General features: G+C 40.7%; 1 protein-coding gene across 13 annotated transcripts in view; it reads right to left on the minus strand.

Annotated features, from left to right (window-relative positions):
* Positions 1-22,124, minus strand: part of LOC105199486 (bone morphogenetic protein 1) — an 899,375-nt gene that overhangs the window by 500,625 nt on the left and 376,626 nt on the right. For all 13 annotated transcript variants that reach the window (XR_005574951.1, XR_005574952.1, XM_039450099.1 and 10 more), the window contains one exon: positions 10,675-10,804. Coding sequence is in view for 11 of the 13 variants with exons in the window: in XM_039450099.1 (XP_039306033.1) it covers positions 10,675-10,804 (130 nt within the window). In the remaining 2 variants the exon portion in view is untranslated. The remainder of the gene's footprint in view (positions 1-10,674; positions 10,805-22,124) is intronic.

The following is a 22,124-nucleotide window of genomic DNA, read 5'->3' on the forward strand; positions in this document are numbered from 1 at the left end:
GCTAAATTGCAGGTCGGCTACATGCTGAATCGGCGGCGGTGCGACATCCGGCAAAAAACTATCTTGTCTTCCGTCGTTGCCGCGTTTTCGGCACGTCTTTCAAAAGAAAGTTTCGAAAGACGATCCGCGCTTTCCGTTGCTCTTGCGTTTTCTGCACGTCTTTCGAGAGAAAGTTTCGAAAGACGATCCGTGCATTGCTTTCGTTTTTAGCGAATATTCGCTTAAAAATTAATATGCATAGCAACAAAATCGCTTTTTGTTGCTATGCACTGGTATTGGCTTAGGCCACTACAGTAGTAACACCATTTTCTTTTCTCAGTGTAACCATATACAATAGTTGCATTAAGACATATTATAGTTATAATGATATAATTATAATTCATTGTTTAGGCAGCTAAAATTTGCTTTAAAATTTGCTGTTAAAATAACTATATACTGTTAAAATAACTATAAACGTATAGTTTGCATCGAAAATTTATGATAACCACTATAAATTGTAGTTGAATTATGGAAATTGTAACCATTCTTTTCTCTCAATGTATCGGCAATATATATTAGAATATAATTTACATCCTACAAACATCAAATAAAAGAGCAACAAAGAGAATCAAAACTTACCATTACTTCGATGTAACATATATGTTTCAAAGACAAATATGTTACATCGCAGGCACGATTATATATTATAGATAGGATAACATTTAAAGTGTTCTGCTACATATCTGTATAGAATAGATCAGAGATGTAATTTTATTGCTGACATTCAATAACACATGTAACGTACATGTATGTTACTTGTTATATAACTCGTAACCTTGTGATACCTACTGTTATGTATTTAAGATGTATACGTTATACTACTGTTTGCTGAGATATTTGTAAAAGTGACACTCTTTCTCACTAAAAGATGGGATTGTAAATCAAGAAGATCGGAAAAGGAAGAACAAGTTTATTAGCGATAAACCGGCGCTGAAAATAACTTTTAAGTCATCTGTTAGCATATGGAGCATTATTTTATGAGTTACAATGAGTTTTCACTTGCAACGAAGTTTCTTGTAACATATACTTTACACATGTATAATTCATAAAATAATGCTCCATTTGCGACTGGATGACTTAAAAATTAATTCTAGTGTTACGTCCGCGGGTTCGCGCGATTGCAATCCGGAAGTTTGACGAATAAGATGGCAGCTGTCACCAGTCGTGTCTCTGAGTAGTGCTATGACGCGCCTGGATACACGACAATATATTTATATGAATGTGAGAGAGGAAATTTGGGAGGGGGTGTGGTAGTTGATTTTACTAGACGAGCGATAGAGTAACACAACGTTGTGCAGGATTGAATGCAAAGTGGGGGGAGGGAAGGCAAGGGTGATAAATATTTAAGTAAATGGATTGAATTTTATATATATATATATATATTATATTTATATATATATATATATATATATATATATATATTGTGACGTGGCAGTTTTTGTCCTCCGCCTAAGTAATGCGCAAGGAGGCGCATGTGACCGGGCCGGGCACAAAGCGAGAAAGCGAAATTTCCGGCGGGACTGCGTAGCGTTTATTATTTTCATTTATTTATTCACGGCTTATTTTTTATGTAAACTCGGGCGCCTCGACAAACGTCGCCGAAGGAGCAGCAGCGACGAGGGATGTTGACGGCGGCAAGAAAGGGAGTAAAAAACGATCGTTCAAGGCCGGCGCACGGAAAGTTGTCGACGGAGAGGAGAACGAGGCGAGACGTGGCGACAAATAAGCGCCACGCGAGAGTCACGCGCGGCATCGAGGATAGACAAGCTAGAGCGACGAACGGCCAGAGCAAGGGCCGTCGGATGCCGGCTGTCCACCTGGAATAATAGCGACAGAGGATCGTCGCCTCGGAAGAAAGCCACTGCTGCCCGCAAAGACGGCGAGAACGGCGAGGATGTCAGATGCCGACGGGGACCGCGCGACACCGGCGGAGACCCATCATTACGCGGCCGTGACGTTTTGGCTAGATAAGGGCGGCCGCTGATAGGTCGCGCAGCTACGCGCAAAGGCATCGCGCACCCTGGGAGAGGGGTTAAGCCCATCGATCGCGCACCGAGCGCGATCCTTTCGGCTTTTGCGTGCGACCCGGCGCTCGGTGTGCATGTCGCGATAATCTAGCGAGCAAGGGATATCGGCCTGGCTATCGGCGTATCCGATATCGGCGAGAGTGTCCGGCCTTGGCGAGCGTGTCCAGTGTGGAGGATCCCAGAGGACCCGAGAGACCAGGAGGAAGAGTCGAAGGACCGGAGTCGTCGTCGAGGTGACCCCTTAAAAACGGTGTAAAGCCACGAGCTGCCGGTGCCGGCTCGCTCGCGCTCTGAGGTGGGGTCATTAGGTGTGCAAGTGCGCCCGCCGAGTGGCAATTGAACGCACTTTTTTGTGTTTGGCTGGCTCTCCATTTCAAGCGCGAGAGCGCGAGGCACCCAGCTGTCGGCTGCCGCGTGGGTGTTCGCTGTCCCACCGTAGAAGCTTGCGGACGACCGGCTTCCCGGAAGCCGCAAAGCCCTTGCGCACGTGCGCGAATCGTGCTACGGCCATGATCGCACGACCGCCCGCGATATCGTCGCTTTGTCGTATAGCGCGTTTTGGGTAATTTTGTATTTTGGTTGCGACAACTGCGTTGTCGTTAGCGCGTATCTTGTATTGTGCCTCTTGTTGAGGGGCTTGTGTGAGCGAAAACGTGACTATCGGATTCTTGCCGCGCCGCTCAGAGCACGCGCGATTGGCTGTCCTGGCCACCGGAGTCTTCGCTGTCAATTGGTAGAAATTAAGTTAATTCTAGCGTTCCCTTTATTTTTCCGCCTTAGCTATTGCGGTCGCTGTCTTTTTTTTGTGTTTATACTTGCCTAATTTTTTTTGGCTGTATGTTATTTCTGTCTCTCATTGCAATACATTATCTCCTACTTGTTACATCAGCCTAACTTCGCTTAATTTCTCGCCCACTTGTCTTCTTCCGTAAGAGAGCCGCTTTGTCCCTGTCTCCGCTACCCCGCCCCTCTGCCGGTTAGAGGAGCTAGCACGCTGGCCGCGTGCGAGCGATGATTTCGCATTTTCGTATGACGAGCTATAGCGTGGTATGAATTGGCGCTTAGTGTTAGCAATCGAATCCGGCGACGCGACCGGCATAATCGCGTCTGGCGCCCAATTTCGCGATTTGGTGTAAGCGTAGCTATCGGTACTTTCGTTGCTCTCGCGCGTGTTTTGCGTATAATCTTGGCTTGTTCGCGTATTTTGCCGTTGCTCTCCGGCGTAAGAAAAATACGTGACAATACATATATAAAATCAAATATAATAATCATAGAAAGCATACATTGTAACAATATTGTTGTAATGTAGCAATATTATTGCAATATTATTAATATTATTGAAAAGTTATTGAAATAATAACATTAATGGAAATTATATTTACTTTACGATATTTAGTTCATATATTTAATTTATGATATTTAGTTCCAACACTAATACAAATTATGCTTATCTAATGCATTTTTGTTTTAGAAGAAAGAATGTAACAGAAAAAGTTTAACTCAGGAAGAATAATATTAACTTGTGGTACAATTTAGGAGACCAGTTGTCTAAATCGCAATATTTGAAAAGTTCTTAAAAATTGTCATTTAAAAATTTCTGACAATGCACAAAATTTTGAAAAAAATTAATATAAAAGGAGAAATGTTATATTTTATCATGACGTACGAAAATTAAAAGTATTCCTCATAATTTCTTAGTTATAAGCCTCTATGTGGTACAATTTCGGTAACCTCACCATATTTTTATTCATACGACCACTTTTGCGTATACACATCCGTTGTACAAGCATTTGTATAATTATATAACTATTCATGAAATCATTGTTATTAACATTTGCGTTCAAACTAGTATACATGCATTTACACAATTATACGCATACACACAGACATGCGTGTATATACATTTATACTCAATCACATTCACATTCATAAGGAAACCTTTGAAGTTGTCCGCCTCAGATTTAGACGATCCTATAATATGTTGTACAGATGAAAATAAGTACAGATAAAAATGAGAGACACATTTTTTTTTATACGTGCACGTTTGCACTTTTAGGAGATGAAACACCCCTTTGAAGAAAATTGGGTTTTTTTTCGAAGCGTATATCATCAAAACTATAGAGAAAAATGTTCTAATTAAAAGTTAAATGGCTCAAAGAGTATTTTATAATAGTGATAAAAAATTTTTTTTTTAATTTTTTGTATATTTTTCCCCACCACTTACCTACATTTGTCAAAACTCTTATTTTTTTTATAAGCAAAATAAAGTTTATTTTATTACAAATTTATGGCATATAATAAAATTATGTTGCGACATTTCTATTTTCCAAAAATAATTAAGAACTACTCCATAATGCATGATACGTGCACTCGTCGGTGTATTATGGAAGTGTCCCCCTTCGATTTTGACGAACGTTTAATACGTTATAGTACAGATTAAAATAAAGGACACGCATTTTTTTATCATAACTAATCTCACTTTTAGGGGGTGAAACACCCCTTTGAAAAAAATCGGTTTTCTTTTTTCGAAGCGTATATTGTCAAAACTATAGGAAATAGAAAAAAATGTTCTGATTGAAAGTTAAATGTCTTGAGGAGTACTTTATAACAATGATAAAAAACATTAAAAAAATTTTTTTATTTTTTTCCTTACCACTTATCTGCTTTTTTTCAAAATTTTTATTTTTTTTATAAACAAAATCTTTTAGTAAAACATTTTTTTGTTTTTTAAAGTTTTGATGCTATATGCTTTGAATGAAGAAAGGGAAAAAACTTCTTCAAAAAAATGTTACACTCCCTAAAATTGAGATTGGGCACTGTTGGGTTTAAATGATTGTAGATGGCGATGATAAGTAGGTTTTTAGTTCGTGCGATTGACTATCTAACGTACTATTATACTTCTATACACTGCGTGTACGGTCGTCTTTCTTTGTCTAATCGTAAGGGTGATAAGTTGAAAAATTTTACACGTGCAAATGCATAGCAGGTAATATTCGTTTAATTATTAAGTTGCAATATTTTTTGTTCAATTTGCGAGAAACAAATTACTTGTATTTTTGTTACAAGCGCTTGCCCATTAAGTATACATTGAGTATATTTCTAATAAAAGTTCAAATTGCATTTCTATCTCAATCGATCTGATTTAAGATTCCCTAATTTTGCACGACTCCCTGCACATTGATTGTATTGTTAATTAACAACACGTATGAAAGAATACATGTATCCCTTATTTTAAGTACTACAACATATTAAAGGCTTTTCAAAATTAGAAAGGGATACTTCCGTAGCGCACAGACGGATTTGCGTACCAATGTGTATAGACGTTTTAAATTATTTTTAGAAAATGTTGGAACGGAACTTTATCTATACATTGTTGAATTGAAAACAATGTCAAAGTAATGTTAAAATGACTGTTAAATGATCATTAAAAGTCACTTTTATTTTAAGTACGATTCACTTTGATGTCATTTTGACTTTTTGTTCTGCTTGGGTACAATAAAAGATACAGAATAATAGAATATTGGTAGTTCCCTTGTAACGAAACGTTTCTCCACCTCGCGTGGGCAATCACTCCGACCGTCCGAGCACCGCGACATCGCGGCGTGCACCGAGCTAACCTCTCGGTGCGATCACGCAGCAGCACGCGTGCCGGCCGTGGCGTTCCGTAACGTTTCCAGACCGGGCCAGCCGACCGAGCGCGCGGATTGGTGCGTCCAACCGCGCGCTTGTATATACAAACCGACAGTGGGAACACCAAAGTCAGAGCTCTTTGGTCCATCGAGCAGTCCCAATCAAGCATTCTTGACGCGCTTCAAACTTCTTCGAAGACGAGCGTATTTGCCTTATCACGAACCTTTGATAAGAATCCTTGTCGTCCCAAGCGATCGAGAATCCTTGAGAAGAATTTGCAACAACTTCTACGGCGAGCATTCTCGTCGAGCCTGCAAGCCAGGTATTCCTGGCCAATTTGCTCCGTTCTCGAGCATACTCGAGGAGGAACAACACCGTCGAGCATCCTCGATACCAACAAGTAAACCAAAATACTGTCAGTACATCCACGCTCTAACAGTACGATCGCCTCACTTGCACGAGACTACTTGGGCAAACCGCAAAACTGCTAAACCGGCACGCCGACCAATCCGCGTTTGTCGCGCCGATTGCAATACGCAGTACACGCCAACAACGCGTTCCGCGACTCACCGACACCCACCGGACGCCGTGTCCGTATAATCCCGCAAAACTCCGACATATATATAAATATATGTATAGACGTACAGATAACCAAAAACCTCGAGACAATTGTATTTCCGTTTATTTCAGACAATTATATTGCCGTTTAGTAAAGTAAGATTTCGAATTAAATATTTATGCAAAAGAAAAACGTTTTTTGCGATATTGCGGGACAGTTGGTAACATGACCGTAAATGGGCAATCTTTGGGGTAGAGGATATTACCATCCGTGGACAGTAAAATGGGTAAAATTAATATTCTCGTACGGTTCAGCATGTGTACTTTGTCACTCCGCTCATTTCGTGCAGCATGCGCTGAGCGTAGAGTCGAATGCATGAGCGAAAGTAGTATACTAAGCTCTCATAACCTGTAACCGGAACAGTGCAAACGCCACGCGTCGAAGTGTTTAGTAACGCCTTGTGCGTTTTCAAGCAGTTGAAGAATGGAGAACAAAGAAAAAGAGGAATGGATGCAGTGCACGCCGCCGGAGCTTGCTGAATTGGCCAACAGTGCACGCGTCGACACTTTGCCAAAAATCTCACACAACAAATACGACACGGCGTACTCGGCATTTACAGAGTATAAAAAGCAGCACTAAACAACGGCATCAATGCAGAACGTGTTGTACGCATATTTTAAAGAGTTGACTAATAGTTGTAAGTAAAGGAGTGAGAACGTTTTGCGAACACGGCGCGTGGCGTGTGTAGTAGCGCGTGATTGCGGAGAGGTTAGTCGGGCCCACCCACGTGCTCGCCTTATGCACGGTGGTCAAGTGTTCAGACCGGAGTGTTGGCGTGCGGTGAAGTGTATCATTACAAATTTCAAAGTTTAGTAACATCAGAAATAGTGGTTTTATTAGAAATAATTTTGTTTGAGTCGGTGGGGCTTTGCCCCCCCCCCAAACCCCTCTTGACCAGGGGGCTTTGCCCCCTGGGTTTCCAACAGGGGGCTTTGTCCCATGCACCCCTAACCTGGGGGCTCTGCCCCCTGGACCCCTGCTGAAGAGGCTTCGCCCCCCTCCCTAGACTCCCCTTTGCCACGCAACATGGTTGGAGATGTTGCAATATTCTTCTGCGGTGTATCGCGAAAAGCGTACTTCCTTTGCATAAAATATCGTATGCACTGTGAAGCCGAATGCGTTCTCAACTTTGGACGCTGTTTTCAGTCGAGAACGGCAAAGCTCGGTTTCGGGGTACATAATGTACTATTCCGTTTTGTTAAATTCGATCACTTTGGGTTAGTTATAGTTCCGTTGAGTCCGCTCATTTCAGGATAATTTCCTTTTTGTTTAGTAAGTCTGATTATAGTAATTATTTTTTTTTGTTTAATAAGTCTGATCATTATAAGACAAACATCTTTCTGTTCGCTCACTACAACGCAACCATCTTGATCAAATCACATGTATTTTAAATTCTAAATAAATACGCAATCGTTACTTTTACACATATAACTCCGAGTGCAATTATTTCAAACAAACTTGGCACTCCGACGAGCTTATCTCAACCAAATCTACAATCCCGACACTGCCCGAAAACCACCAGCGTTACACTCTAATTAAAAAGTATCGGTACTTCTCTAACATTCTATATTTTTTGCATTTTCTTATAGTCGATTTTGAGAACTTTTCAAAACACTCTAAAAATGTTATTTTTCTTTAAGTACTTTCTGAGTTATGACGCTTGAAAGTTATAGTACACTATAGCTTTCAAGCCTTAGAACTCGGAAAGTATTTAACGAAAATAAACTTTCTTATAACGTTTTGGAAAGCTCTTGACACTAGCTACTAGATTCTGGAATCAAAAACAGGGTGTTCTATTTAAAAAAGTTAATGTGATTTTGATATGATTTTGGCGATGCCATCCAAAGTCAAACTGATAAGATTAGTAAATAGATCTTTTGAATCCCTACAACTTTTATCTGAAATATTTTTTTCTAAAGTGCTTAGTTTTCGAGATATTTTGTCCGGTACTTTTTCTACATCCTGTATAATATTCTCTTTTCTCAGTAAAACTGTAAATTATTTTATTGCGAAAAAATAACATCTCAGTCAGGGTTCGAATCTAGATCTCCCGAATTTTGTGAGGGCGTCCTTTGATCACCGAGGCATGTGATTTTTTCTCGCAATAACTAATATAAGTTAAATAAACATCCTTTTTCAGGCGACGTATACTAATTAACATTAAATTATTAATAACATTTAAAATATGTAAAGAAATTATAAAAGTATTTTAAAACTGTTATTTTAGTTGTTAGTTACTAAAAAAGTGTGTAACGTTACGCATCTCCGCCGCACCGCCACTCCGGTCCAAACGCCGAACATAACGCGTAAAATCGAGCACGTGCACGCGCTCGGCTAAGCTTGCCGCGATCACGCGCTACCATGCGTGCCGCGCGCCGCTTTCGGCAAGCGTTCCCACTCTGGCCGGCCAAACCGCGCGCGCTGATTGGTACGTCCGACCGCGCGGACCGCTATATAAGCTGGCAGCGGCCAGCCGAAATCAGATCGCTCCGAGCCACCGATCTCGCACCTACTCCGCTCCTGCACGTATCCGGGTATCCTCGGCGCTCCCTAATTTGGGTATTCTCAAGCACTTCCTTGGGAACGGGCATTCTTGTCGGTCCTAACGGCTGGGAATACTCGGCCGATCCCATTCTCCGTCCACGACGAGAATACTCGCCGTTTCCGCGGCTGGGTATTCTCGACCAGTAGGAACCGTCCGTTCCGCACGTCCGTTCTCGGGGATTCTCGAGACCAACACCGTTGTCGGGGATACTCGACGCCGTTCTGCGGTTCAATCCCTAAACCTAATTCCTACGGGGTGACAACACCCCGCGGGGTGAGACCACTTAGATGTCTCATGCCGATTACCCTTGCGTATCGCGGAACCGTTCGCTGCACCGCGCGCCGACGATTTCGCGATCGCGACCGGCCGTCGCGCGGGCCAATCACGGCCCGTTTAACCGCACTTTAAGTCAGCCGCTTCACGGCGACTCCGATTATTACCTCCGAGCGCATAGCGCATAATACAAGTCCGTCCGCCAGTTTCTTTAATTATCCGAATCCGTTCTTTTGTGTCAATATTAATTCACGCAGCGCATTATATTTTGTCCGGCCCGACCAATCGTCGTTCTTTTGCTTTACGCGGGTCCGATTATTATTTAACCGAGCATTCCGATTATTAATTCCGAGCGCATAGCGCATAATACCAATCCGTCCGTTTCTTTAGTTATCCGAATCCGTTCTTTTGTTTAAATATTAATTTACAGCAAATTATATTTTGTTTGGCCCGACCAATCATCGTTCTTTTACTTTGCGCGGGTCCGGTTATTGTTTAACCGAGCACTCCGGTGCCTTATTATTACTTCTGTATTTCAACTACATCTGATAAATATATTGTTACGTTTATATCATTGTACTCAACACGAAGTTCTTATTACTACCAAAAAACCCTGGCATCCGGCGAGTACTACTGTGTCCAAAAAGTAAGGTGACATTGCATTTATTTCGAAAATTCTTTATTTATTCTTGCAAATCAATTTCGTCCCCTTCAAAGTAATCCCCCCCTGATATAATACACTTATTCCAACGGATTTTCCAATCTTCGAAACAGTTGTAATAATCGATTTCAGGAATGGCCTTTAGCTCCTTCTTCGCAGCGGCTTGAATCTCTTCTATCGACTCCGGTGTCCCCGGAGCGGCCGCTTGAGTTTGCTGAATAGCCAGAAGTCGCATGGAGCCAAATCAGGTGAATACGGTGGTTGTGGAACGATATTAGTCGAGTTTTTGGTTAAAAAATCACGAATAATCAGCGCAGTGTGTGACGGCAAAAAACGAGAAATTCACTTTTAGCAGCTCACAAAACAATGCGTATCTCAAACACTAATGGATATTTTGACGTGTTACTTCTCTTGGATGTCAAAGACAGTCCTACCAATCTAAAAAAAATTTTATTCCTCCAAATCCGTGCGCGCGGGAGATTTAAAATGCAATGTCACCTTACTTTTTGGACACAGTAGTACATCCGAGCAACCGATCATGATATCCCAACGCACCGAAAGATATCCCGATACTCCCGCCGCACCGGAAAAGTACCAGCGTTACAAGTGTAACTAAGTTAAGTTATAGTTACAGATAAAAAAAGAGTAACGAAGTTACAGTTACAGTCTAATTTGCAATAGTAAAGAGTATTATTAATTACATGTATTATATTATAATATTGTTGCAATACTGTATTGAAATATTTTTAAAAAAGGACATTTTGGCAATATGATATTACAGCAACATTTCATAACGGTTTTGCAATCTTGTAATCTTGCAATAAAATAGTTCTGCAATGTATTTGTAATTTTTCTGTGCAATATAAAAAATGTGACAAACCTGAGTCGCATATTATTATCCTCCGACAGAAAACTCCACTTAGCATCGGGATCTTTAACACCACAAAACTCACGTGGGGCGGACGTTAACGAATCCCACATGCGTAACACAGCTGCAGGACAACCACGTTCTAAAAAGAATAATCAAAAAATTAATATAGTTAATATATTAGCTTAAGGATCAAAGGAATGTTGGGATAAAATTTCCAATTGTTACGTCCGCGGTTTGTGGAATTTGAATCCGGGACGCAATTTTTGATTGGTTTTAAAGAGAAAAGCAGCTGTCACCAGTCGTATCCCTGAGTCGTGTGAATAACATGCTCAGAAACACAATTTATTTGATTGTGAAAAAAAAAATTTGGGAAGGTTAATTATTTAATGATTATGAAATTAGAAAAATAGAAAAGTTTATTTTAATGAAAAGAGATTTCGACATGCGTGATTGAGTGTCTGCGGCGTGGGATTAAATGTACGTATGTACGCATGAGTTCGAGAATATATATATATATATATATATATTCTCAAACTCATATATATCTATATATATATATATATATATATATATATATAGGGTGTTATATATATATATATATATATATATATATATATATATATTGTACATACACACAGGGTGTCCGGGAACTAGGAAACCTACCTTGAGAATAAAGAAAAGATGGAAAGGGACAAGAAAGTTTATACTATTTTGCGATATTCGCAATAACTATCAAGTTATAAAATAAAACGTCTAAGCCAATGTGCGGTGATACCGCGCCATCGCGCCTAGCTCGTAGGCAGCGGCGCGGGACAGGTGATGCGTCGTTGTTTGAATTTGCACGGCGCGACAGTCTGAATCCGCCGCACCGCGTGTACATACTCTACAAAAATCAAATGTGTTATTTATCAAATGTGTAAGGAGAAGCTTTAGCTAAAATAACACGTTTGATTTTTGCAGTGTATGTACAGTGTGGTGAGACGAATTCAAACCGTCGCCCTGTGCCAATTTAGACAATAACGTGTCACTTTTAGCGCCGCGCGCCGTTGCCTACAAGCTAGGCGCGATGGCGCAGCGTCACCCCACATTGGCTTAGACGTTTTATTTTATAAATCAATAATTATAGCAAATATCGCAAAATGGTATAAGACTTTTTTGTCCCTTTTCATCTTCTTTATATTCTCAAAACGGTAGATTCCCTAGTTCCCGGACACCCTATATATATATATATACATATGTGTGTGTGTGTGTGTGTGTGTGTGTGTGTGTGTGTGTGTGTGCACGCACACGCACACGCACACGAACACGCACACGTATGTATGTATGTATGTATGTATGTGCGTGAGCGTGTGTGTGAGCGTGTGCGTGTGCGTGAGCGTGTGCGTGTGCGTGTGTGTGTGTGTGTGTGTGTGTGTGCGCGTTTGTGCGTGTGTGTGTGCAGATTGATTGCTTCAGGGACCTAAAATTAAGATAAGTGCATATGATGTCTAATTGATCATTGATTTGTGTATTTTACATGTACTCAGTGTATAACAACTAATAACAGATATATGGACAAATGATTACTTTGAGGACTTTAAATATATGCATTGATTATTTTAGAGTACTTTATATAGTAAGTTTTAGAGTACTTTATATAGTAAGTTTAAAGAAAGGATGAGATTTATATTGGCTGCGTTTCGAAATTCACTGCAAGTGCAGTACATCTATATTTTACGTTGCATATACTATAGATTTTCAGTACTTACAGTAAATTTCAAAATACAACCATTACGATTATTATTGTTATCATAAATAATCGGATAAATAAAAGAAACGATATACATTTTATTAACTTAAAATTGAAATTATTATTTGTCTACCGCAATGTAATGTGTAAATTCAATGAAGTTTCGGATAAAACGGATTATTTTTGTTTTCTTCGAAAATCTCAATTCCAAAATATTATATTATAATTTTTAAATTTGAAACGTTTAAAGTTAATTAATAAAGTTGGTTAAACGGTCATGTAGGTTATTGTATATGTGCATATTAATAAAGGTGCTTTTAAATATTCAAATTTTATAGGTTAATATAATTTAGTAATAATATCAAAGTCGTTTTTACATGTAGACATTTATGTTATTTCTGACAGAAAAATAATCTGTTATAACTGACGGTAGTAATAATAAAATATATTATAGAATAAAAGATACATAAAATTTCTAATTTTTAAATTATGTGCTATTGCTTTTGGTTTCAAACATAATTTTTAGATTGAATCAAAATAAATAATATCTCATAATTAAATTGACAAGTTATTTTTTATATTAGTGATACTAACATAACGTTTTTTTCTATTACCGCGTAAAAAATCTATTACAAAAAATATTCTCTCAACTAGGATGTCGAACAAAAGATGGTGTAGAAAAAAAGAATTTATATTTATTTTACTTTTGTTTTTCTTACTAGTTAATACTTCAATTTGATTTTCTTTTTTTTGTTTTCCATAGTCAAAAAATTTTCTTTTAACAACTGAAATTGACAATTTGAAAAATAATTATAATATATCTTAACAATTTAGAAATAAGAAAATATTAAATAAAGTTAAACAAACAATGAAATAAAAGTTATATTTCAATAAACTAATTTTTAATAGGATAAATTAAAGAAAAATGACGTAAAGAAAAAGAACAATACATGGATAAGTTTTAAATTACAAAAATATTTAATTAATAGATAACATAATTTCCATTCTATTACTTATTTGTAAGTTATAAAATTATTCTCAATCTCTGTTGAATTAATAATATATACGGATTGCATCAACATATAGATTACACAATGAATTATCTTCTTTAGTACTTTATGTTCTTGTTCACAACTGAATAGACTTCAGTATTACATATAACCCATATTATTACTAGGTTTTGGAAAGTTAATAAATTTTTTTAACTAAATTAGGTTAGAGTTGATGGTACATAAAATTAATTTAGTTATGTTAAAAGTTATATAAATGAAATATTAACTCACAAGGGAAGGACCAGGTGAGAGACTCTGGGATTTTGATCCCAATTTTTTTAGTTATTCTGGAGACGAAAAAAAGTTTACGTCTCCCGACTCATCGAATAGGTTTTAGTTTTGAAATAATTTTGTGAAAATTGGCCATACCGCGGCGCGCCATATGAGCCTTTCCGGTAACTGTTCTCGCAACTAGTGCAGTCGACTCCGTGCGTTAGGTGCTTGCTTCACAATCGTAAGATCCGGGTTTGCTCCCGGATGTGTGCAATATTTTTTTTTATTTAATAAATGTATTTATTTATCTGGATGGTATTAATATAGTATGCAAATTTCTAAAATAAAAAATTTAATTTAATATCATTTTCTAAACTTTAATTTAAATTTAATTTGAAGGGAATTTGAATTCAAGTAATATTTGAAATAATAAATAGGTAATAATAATAATAATATATAAGTGATTTGAAATGGATAACATATAAAGGCAACGTATCTAAATTTTCAAATTGTTTAAATTTAACACTGGTAAAAAAAAGCGGATATAAAATGGTAAATAAACGAGAGGTTTTTAATCCCCTTGCAGGTATGTAGTCATTTACATTCACATTCACAATCAGATGTTTGTTTATTATTCTTTTTTTACGATTAATTATTTTCAAAACTAGAACTTTAAAATACTGTTAATATTATTTCCAATTAAATTTTAAATTAAACAATTTAAAAATTTAGATACGTTGCCTTTATATGTCATCCATTTCAAATAACTTACATATTATTATTATTATTATTAGCTATTTATTATTTCAAATATTATTACTTGAATTCAAATTCCCTTCAAATTAAATTTAAATTGAAGTTTAGAAAATGATATTAAATTAAATTTTCTATTTTAGAAATTTGCATACTATATTAATATCATCAAGATAAATAAATACATTTTTTAAAAAAAAAGAAACAAAAATATTGCACACATCCGGGAGCGAACGCGAATCTTACGATTGTGAAGCAAGCACCTAACGCACGGAGCCAACTGCACTGGTTGCGAGAACACTTACCGGGAAGGCTCATATGGCACGCCGCGGTATGGCCAATTTTCACAAATTTATTATTTCGAAACTAAGGCCTATTCGATGAAACGCCAAGAGATGTAAACTTTTCTTTCGTCTCCGGAATAACTAAAAAAATTGGGATCAAAACCCCAGGGTCTCTCACTTGGTCCTCCCCTTGTCAGTTAAAGATTCGTTAAGATTAAATTAATTTAAGTTAAAATAAAAGTTAATTTTGACAATCATTATTTACATAAAATTAGAATATTGTAATTGGACTTCTGTTATCAGTAGCGAGAGTAATTGACGTGTGTGTGGAAAGTGCGATTGATAAGCAGGTGTTAGGGGATAAGGTGAGACGTGGTGCAGTACGAGGAGGTGAAGGGAAAGGGAAGAGGCTGGTGATGGAGGGTAAATAAGGGTAAAGGGCGGGGGTAAGGGAATAGTGAGACAGGAATGATAGTAGGATTGTGACGGGATTTGAAGATTAGACGAGAGAGCAGATATAGAGAGTAGAGAGGAAGCAGAAAAGAGGAAAGGTAGCGACATCGGGCGGTAGAAGTAAGAAGCATAGCAGGAGAGAGTAAGTGCAGTTGCGGAAAATTTTGAATTGGAGTAACTTTCGAGTAACCAATATATTATCTTAATATATGATATTGTATTATCACATTTGCTATAATTATATAATGATTTTATAGATAAGCTAAAAATATTAGTAAACTTGATTAAATTGTTTTCTTAGATTAAAAGTGTAATCATCTTAAATATAAAGAGTTATATTTTTTAGTAAATATTTTCTAGAACTGCAAAATAGATTACTTAATTAAAAATGTTTTCATTTAAATTTTATTTAAATAAACAAATAAAAAAAAATAAATAAAATATTTCAAAAAAAAATTTTTTTTTAACCCGACTGCAAGTAAATAAACTCTTAAATAGGAAAATTGGCAGGATAGAAGAAAGACGAGATGGAGGAAGGAAAAGAAGAAGGAAAGGAGGAAGAAAAGGAGAGGGAAAGGGAAGTGAAGGAGGAGAAAGGGGAAGAAAAGAGGAAGATGGAAAGACCGAGCAAAACAGAAGGTTTGATAAGGGATAGAGTATATAATCTGTCGCTGATAGATGCGTTTAAGAGAGGAGAGGAAAGGAAGGAAATAGATGCATTACAGACAGATATTTTTAAGAAAAGTATAAAGGTATTGAGATCGCCGGAAAAACAGCTGAAAAAACAGCCGAAAAAGCAGCCGGAAAAGCAAGAAAAACGGGGGTTGAGTGAGATATTAAGGGAGGTGAGGAAGAGTTTTAAGGAAATTAACGCGGAATTAAAAGAGGTGAAGGAGGTCTAAAGCAGAGATGAAGGAGTGGATGAAAGATATGAGGAAAAAATTAGACAGTTTAGAGAAAAGAGTGGAAGAGATTGAGAAAGGTAGGGAAAGGGAGGAAAAAGAGGAAGGTGGTGAGGAAAAGAAAGAGAAAAAGGTAAAGCAGATAGAGAGAAGGGGAAAAATGAAGGAATTAGAAGAAAGGAAGAAGAGAATAGAGTTAGAAGGGGAAAAGAGGAGAAGGGAAAACAGGAAGAGAAATATAATCATAAAAGGAGGGAAAGCAAAGGAGAAAGGAATAAAAGGGTTAAGAAAAGAGATAGAAGAGATAGTGGGGCCGACGGGGGAAACAGCGAGAGTGGAAGGGATAAGGAGTATAAAGAAGAATAAGGAGGGAAGGGAAATGGTATGGGTAAGATTAGCGAGTGTAGGGGAGAAAATAGAAGTGATGAAAGGAAAAGCGAAGCTGAGGGAAAGAAGGGAATGGATAGTAGATGATTTGACAAAAAAAGAGAGAAGGATAGAGCGGTGGATAAGGAAGGAAGCGGAAACGATAAGGAGGGAAGGTAGGAAGGTAAGAGTAGTATATATGAAAATATTGAAGAGAAATTATGGATATGGGATGAGATTAAGGATGAGTTGAGGGAATGGCACGGGAAAGAAGCAAAAGAATGGAAAGGGAGGATAGAAGAGGGGTGGAAAAAGAGAAAAGGGATTTTTAGTAGGATAGTGGGAGAGGGAGGGGGGGGGGAAGAAGGAAACATAGAAAATGAGAAGCATAGGAAAAAGAGGAGGAATAAAAAAAAGAAAATGGTAAAAAGTATAAGATAGGCTTTTAGAATGTGGCAGGCATGGAAAACAAAGAGAAGGATTTCAGGGAGAGACTAAAAGAATGAGATGTGATGTTCCTGAGTGAGACTTGGTTACAGAAGAAGGGATGGGAAAAGTTCGAAAATGGCTGCCAAAAGGATACGTATGGGAAGTGCAAGAGGCGGCAAGGAAGAGTAAGAAAGGGAGGGCAATGGGAAAAATGATTATGAGGATAAAGGAAGGGATAAGGAGAGAAAAGGATGGTGAGGACAGAAAAGAGAAGGGTTTTATAAGCAGTAAAAGTAAATTTAGGGGGAGAGTGGTGGAGGCTAATAGGAGTGTATGTGAACGGAGATTTACAAGAAAAAATGGGGCAGCTGAGAGAGTGGATAGTGGATAGAGAGAAAGGGGTGAGGGTGTTAAGAGGGGGGGGGATTTCAATGCTAAGACGGGGAGAGAAGGGGAAAGAGTAGGTGAAGATGAAAAGGGAGGGGTAGAACAGGGAAGGAGGAGCTCGAAGGATGAAAAAGTAAATAGAGAAGGAAAAAAACTATGTGGTTATATAGGAGAATTGGGTCGATGTTGAATGGAAGCGTAAAGGGGGATGAGGAAGAGGATTGGACGATATTGAATGGAAGCGTAAAGGGGGATGAGGAAGGGGAATGGACGTATACAGGAGGGAAGGGAGGGACCGAGAGAGAGAGCCCGTCGGCGGGCAATCGAGGTATGGTGAGACCACCTCATCGAAAACCCGCGACAGTGGGCACCCGGGTTCTGGAGGCCGTCCTCCCCCACCTGGAGGAGTGGGTGGACCGCCCATGAGGCGGTCTATCCTATCGGATGACGCAGGTGTTCACCGGACACGGTTGTTTCGGTGAGTACCTGTGTCGAATAAGGAAGGAGCCGACAGCGCGCTTCCACCATTGCGAGGCGGAGGTGGACTCTGCGCAGCACACGCTGGAGCATTGCTCAGCGTGGGACGAGCTGCGCGGAGTCCTTAAAAACGAAGTTGGGGAAGACCTCTCCCTGAAGGCCAACGTTGCTAAGATGGTCCTCAGGGAGAGTTGTTGGAAGGCGGTTGCCTCCTTCTGCGAACAGGTTATGTTACAGAAGGAGGTGGCCGAGACTGCCAGGGAGAGGCAGAGAGGAGGAATACCCAGGGGGGGGGGCGGCAGGCAACGACGTCGCCGACCCAACCCCCGTAGGAACGGTGGAGGCGAGGATCCCCGCCCTCCAAGAGACCGGTCTGGCCCCCCCGATGGCGGGGGCCCCCGCAGAAAGCGGAGAAGGATCGCCGGCGCTGCACCCCCCTCCCTCCAAACCATCGAGGAGGAGGGGGAAAGCGACGTCGACCTCCCCAACGACAACAAGGAGGACGAGCCTCCTGTCTCCCCTGCCTAAGGCCCTGCATATGGGACCCGAAGCAGGGCGAGGCAGTTCACGCCAAGTTCGGCTCCCGGCGATGCTAACCCCCAGTGACATCGGGGGAAGGGTCCCTTTCCAGTTGGAAGAGGTAACCCTCCTAGCCTCGCAGGGGGGAGGGGAGTGAGGCAAGTGTTCCCTCCCCACGAGAGCATAGGAGCTTGCACCAATGGTGCAGCTAGGCCCGGGAACCATCCGGCGGGGGCCGGACCCCCGGGCCTGTATCCCCAAAACCAACAGGGGAAGAGGCGGGGGAGGGACGGTGTCCCACTCCCCCGACCTAGGGCAGATAAGGCGCCCCTGGCGAGACAAATCGGCCCCAACTAGCCGACTGGGTCCGGGGGGCTCCGGAAGTATGCTGCACGCGTTCCCGGAGTCCCCCAGTTATGGACCAGGGCAGGACACCCGGAGAGGTTTTAGTGGGTAGGCCCTCGCCGGCACGTCGCCGGCGGGGGAGAGCCCCACATAACCCCAAGGCCTGGGGTATGCGATAACGCATTTCCTCTCTGTAAAAAAAAAGGGTAGACCGTAATAGATTACGTGATTCAAAATGAGGAGACAAGAAAGAAAGTGGAAAAGATGAAGATGAAGGATTGAGTGGACTCCGACCATCATCCAATAACAGTATATGTTGAGGGAGGAGGTCGGATGGAAGAGAGGACCGGAAAAAGGAAAGGAAGAGGAAAAAGGGGGGTTTAGGCGGAGAAAGGAAAAAAGAAATTTGAGGAATACTTTGGGAAGAGGGATAATGACGGTAAGGGGGTAGGGAAGGTTTGGAGAAAAATGAAGAGAAGAATAGAAGTGGCATTAGAGAAAGTAAAGAAAAAATAGAAGAAAGAACGGAGAGGATGGTGGGACGAGGAATGTAGGGATAGGAAAAAAGAGGTTATGGAGGAATTAAAAAGGTGGAGTGAGAAAGGGGGAGAAGGAAAAAAATATAAAAAAATGAGAAGGAGGTAGAGGGAACATTGTGAGAAGAAAAAAAAGGAGAGGGAAAGATGGAACAGGGAAATAGAAGAAATATCATCCGAAAAGGATGTGTGAAAGATAGTGAATAAAGGAAGGAGGAAGAGAAAGAGAGTCAGGGAAGGGATTGAAATGGGGGAGTGGGAAAAACACTTTAAAGAGGTTCTAGGGGGAGTAGAATGGAGGATAAGAGGGAAGGTAATGGGGAGAAAGGTAGAGGAGGAAGAAGAGATTAGTAGAGAGGAAATTGGTAGGGCGATAATGAAATTAAAGAAGAGAAAAGCAGCAGGAGGGGATGGGATTATGAATGAAGTATGAATATACGGGGGAAAAGAAATAAGGAAATGGCTTTGGGAGATATGTAATAGAGTGTGGAAGGGAGAGAAATGGCCGGAAAGTTGGAGAGAGGGGATAGTGGTACCGATAGTGAAAAGGGGGGAAGGGGAAAAGGTAGAAGACTATATAGAAGGGTTACGCTTACGCAAACGGCGTATAAAGTGTACGCGGTGGTTTTGGCGGAGAGATTGAAGGAAGAAGTGGAGAATGAAGTGATATTACCACTGAGTCAAACAGGGTTCAGGAAAAGGGTAGGAACGATAGACTACATATACGAGTTAAATTATCTAATAAATAAGAAAATAGCGGAAACGAAAGGCAAAATAGTAGTTATGTTCGTGGATATGAAAGCAGCGTTTGACTCGGTGGATAGGGAGATACTGGTACAGACAATGAGGAGGAAGGAAGTGAAAGAGAGTCTGGTGGTGAGGTATAAGAAAGTTTTGGAGGAGACAATAAGTAGAGTAAGAGTGGGAGAAAGAAAGGGGGGAAACTTTTGGACAGGTAGAGGAGTGAGACATGGATATCCGTTTAGCCTATACATGTTTACACTACTGCTAGCGGATTTGGATGAGGAGTTAGAAAAGGGCGGTTGGGGGGAGTAAAGGTGAAGGAAAGAAAAGTGTAACAACCGTTATTCCGTTTTTGCTGTGCGCGAGTTTAGCTCGCGGTTCGGCTAACGCAATAGGTTCGAGGCGAGAGGGAGAAAATGCTCGTTGGTTGGTCAGGCTGCGTGTGAGTTTATTGCGAAGACGTGTACGCGATACAATTGAGCTACGCTGCCGTGATCGAGAGAAACGACGCCGAGCGCGGATCGACAGATTTATATTTCGGTACAAGTGTAATTTGCGGTAATACAATGACGCAGTGTGACACAGCACATTTACATTTAGAGATCGCGGTATTATTGAAAACGACGTGCGGAAAAGAGTACAATAACTTGGAACGGCGGATTATATACAGTCTATTTACAAACGGCCTTGGCCGTGGAGCCGAACGGGATCCCTAGAAGCGAGGTCGGTTTTCCGCGAATTTCGGCTGGTCGAGCTTCGTGGCGTAGTTGCGCTGGTATGCGGTGGGGCGCGAGGCGCGCCGACCGCGAACGCGTGAGTTAGCACGGCGTTTAAATGCCTGACAACTCGTGTTCGGAGCACGGTCTTCCGTTTCTCGGCTTAATAGCCGGCGTGAAGTCGCGGGGCTTATTCTGGCTGGGATTGTTCGGAGCCACCAAGTACCTTGGTGGCGGCAAAGAATCTTTACCGCCGTTTGGTCTCTGGGGTGGTTTGTAGACGGAAGCTATGTTCTTTCGAACGTCGGCTCTGTCGAGTACCTCGACAGTGGTAAAAAACCTTTACCACTTGTTCGGCCAGAGGAGTTTCGGAATCGAGGTGGCAGAATGGATGCTGAGTGCCCGAGCGGAGGCCTTTTATACCTCCTGGCTCGCGCGCTCGGTCGTTTCCGTGTGTACTCGCTCTTCTTCGAGATTTTATCTCGGGATTTTATTCCTCCGCGGCTGCTGGTACAGACGCGCTTTCCGTGGGGATTTCTTCCGGCGGCTGGTCGGTGTTGCCCGTGCGCGTGGTCTTGTATCGTGCACGGGTCTGCCTCGTGCTAACGGCCTTCCTCGGCCCTTAGCGGCGACGTCACTGTGGCAGCGTTTAGGTAGGCGCGAGCGCCTTCTGTTTTTTAAAGCCGAACAGCGGCCTCCGGCTGGTGTTCACCGGGAATAACGTATGCTGTCTGCATGCGTTGTTACAAAAGTCTATTCTCTGGCGTATGCGGATGATGTGACGGTGGTGGCAGAGGACGAAGCAGGGATAAAAGGGTTAATAGAAACATTAGAAAGATATGTAGAACAGAAAAGATTAAAGGTAAATGTGAAGAAAACAAAAGTGTTGAGGTGTAAAAAAGGAGGTGGGAGACAGAAAAAGGTAATATGGAAATGGAAAGGAAATAAAATAGAGCAAGTGAAAAGTATAAATTTTTGGGGTACATGATAATGGCAAATGGGGGACAGAAAGAGCATATAGAGGAGAGAGAGACAAAAAAGGAGCGCTGGTAATGAGAGAGTATGGGGAATAGGAAAGAGGAAATTTGGAAAATACTGGGCTAGAAGAATGTGGTTATTTGATAGGTTTGTGTGGACGGTGGTTAGCTATGGTGCAGAAATTTGGGGGTGGAAAGTAAGAGGAAGGGTAGAGAGGACACAGGACAGATATTTGAAATGGGTAATAGGGATGGGAAGGTACACACCAGGGTACATGTTAAAGGAGGAGATGCAGAGGGAGAAATTAAGGGGAAGGGCAGGAATAAGGATATGGAATTATAAAAAGAAACTGGCAGAAGGAGGAGTAGAAGAGTTGGCAAAGTTGTGTTGGGAGGAGATAAGAGGTAGAGCAAAGGAGGTAAAGGTGATGGGAAAATGGGAGGAAGAAAGAAGAAGTTTCTGCGAAGAAAAGAGTTGGAATATCAAGGAGATAGAAAAGTTGAGTGAAGAGGGAGAGTTAAGGGGGGAAGAGGAGGTAGCAATAGAGAGGACACCTCAGGTGGCAAAAAGAGGAAA

Source organism: Solenopsis invicta, chromosome 5, assembly GCF_016802725.1.
Source record: "Solenopsis invicta isolate M01_SB chromosome 5, UNIL_Sinv_3.0, whole genome shotgun sequence".
Taxonomy (NCBI): Eukaryota; Metazoa; Arthropoda; class Insecta; order Hymenoptera; family Formicidae; genus Solenopsis; species Solenopsis invicta.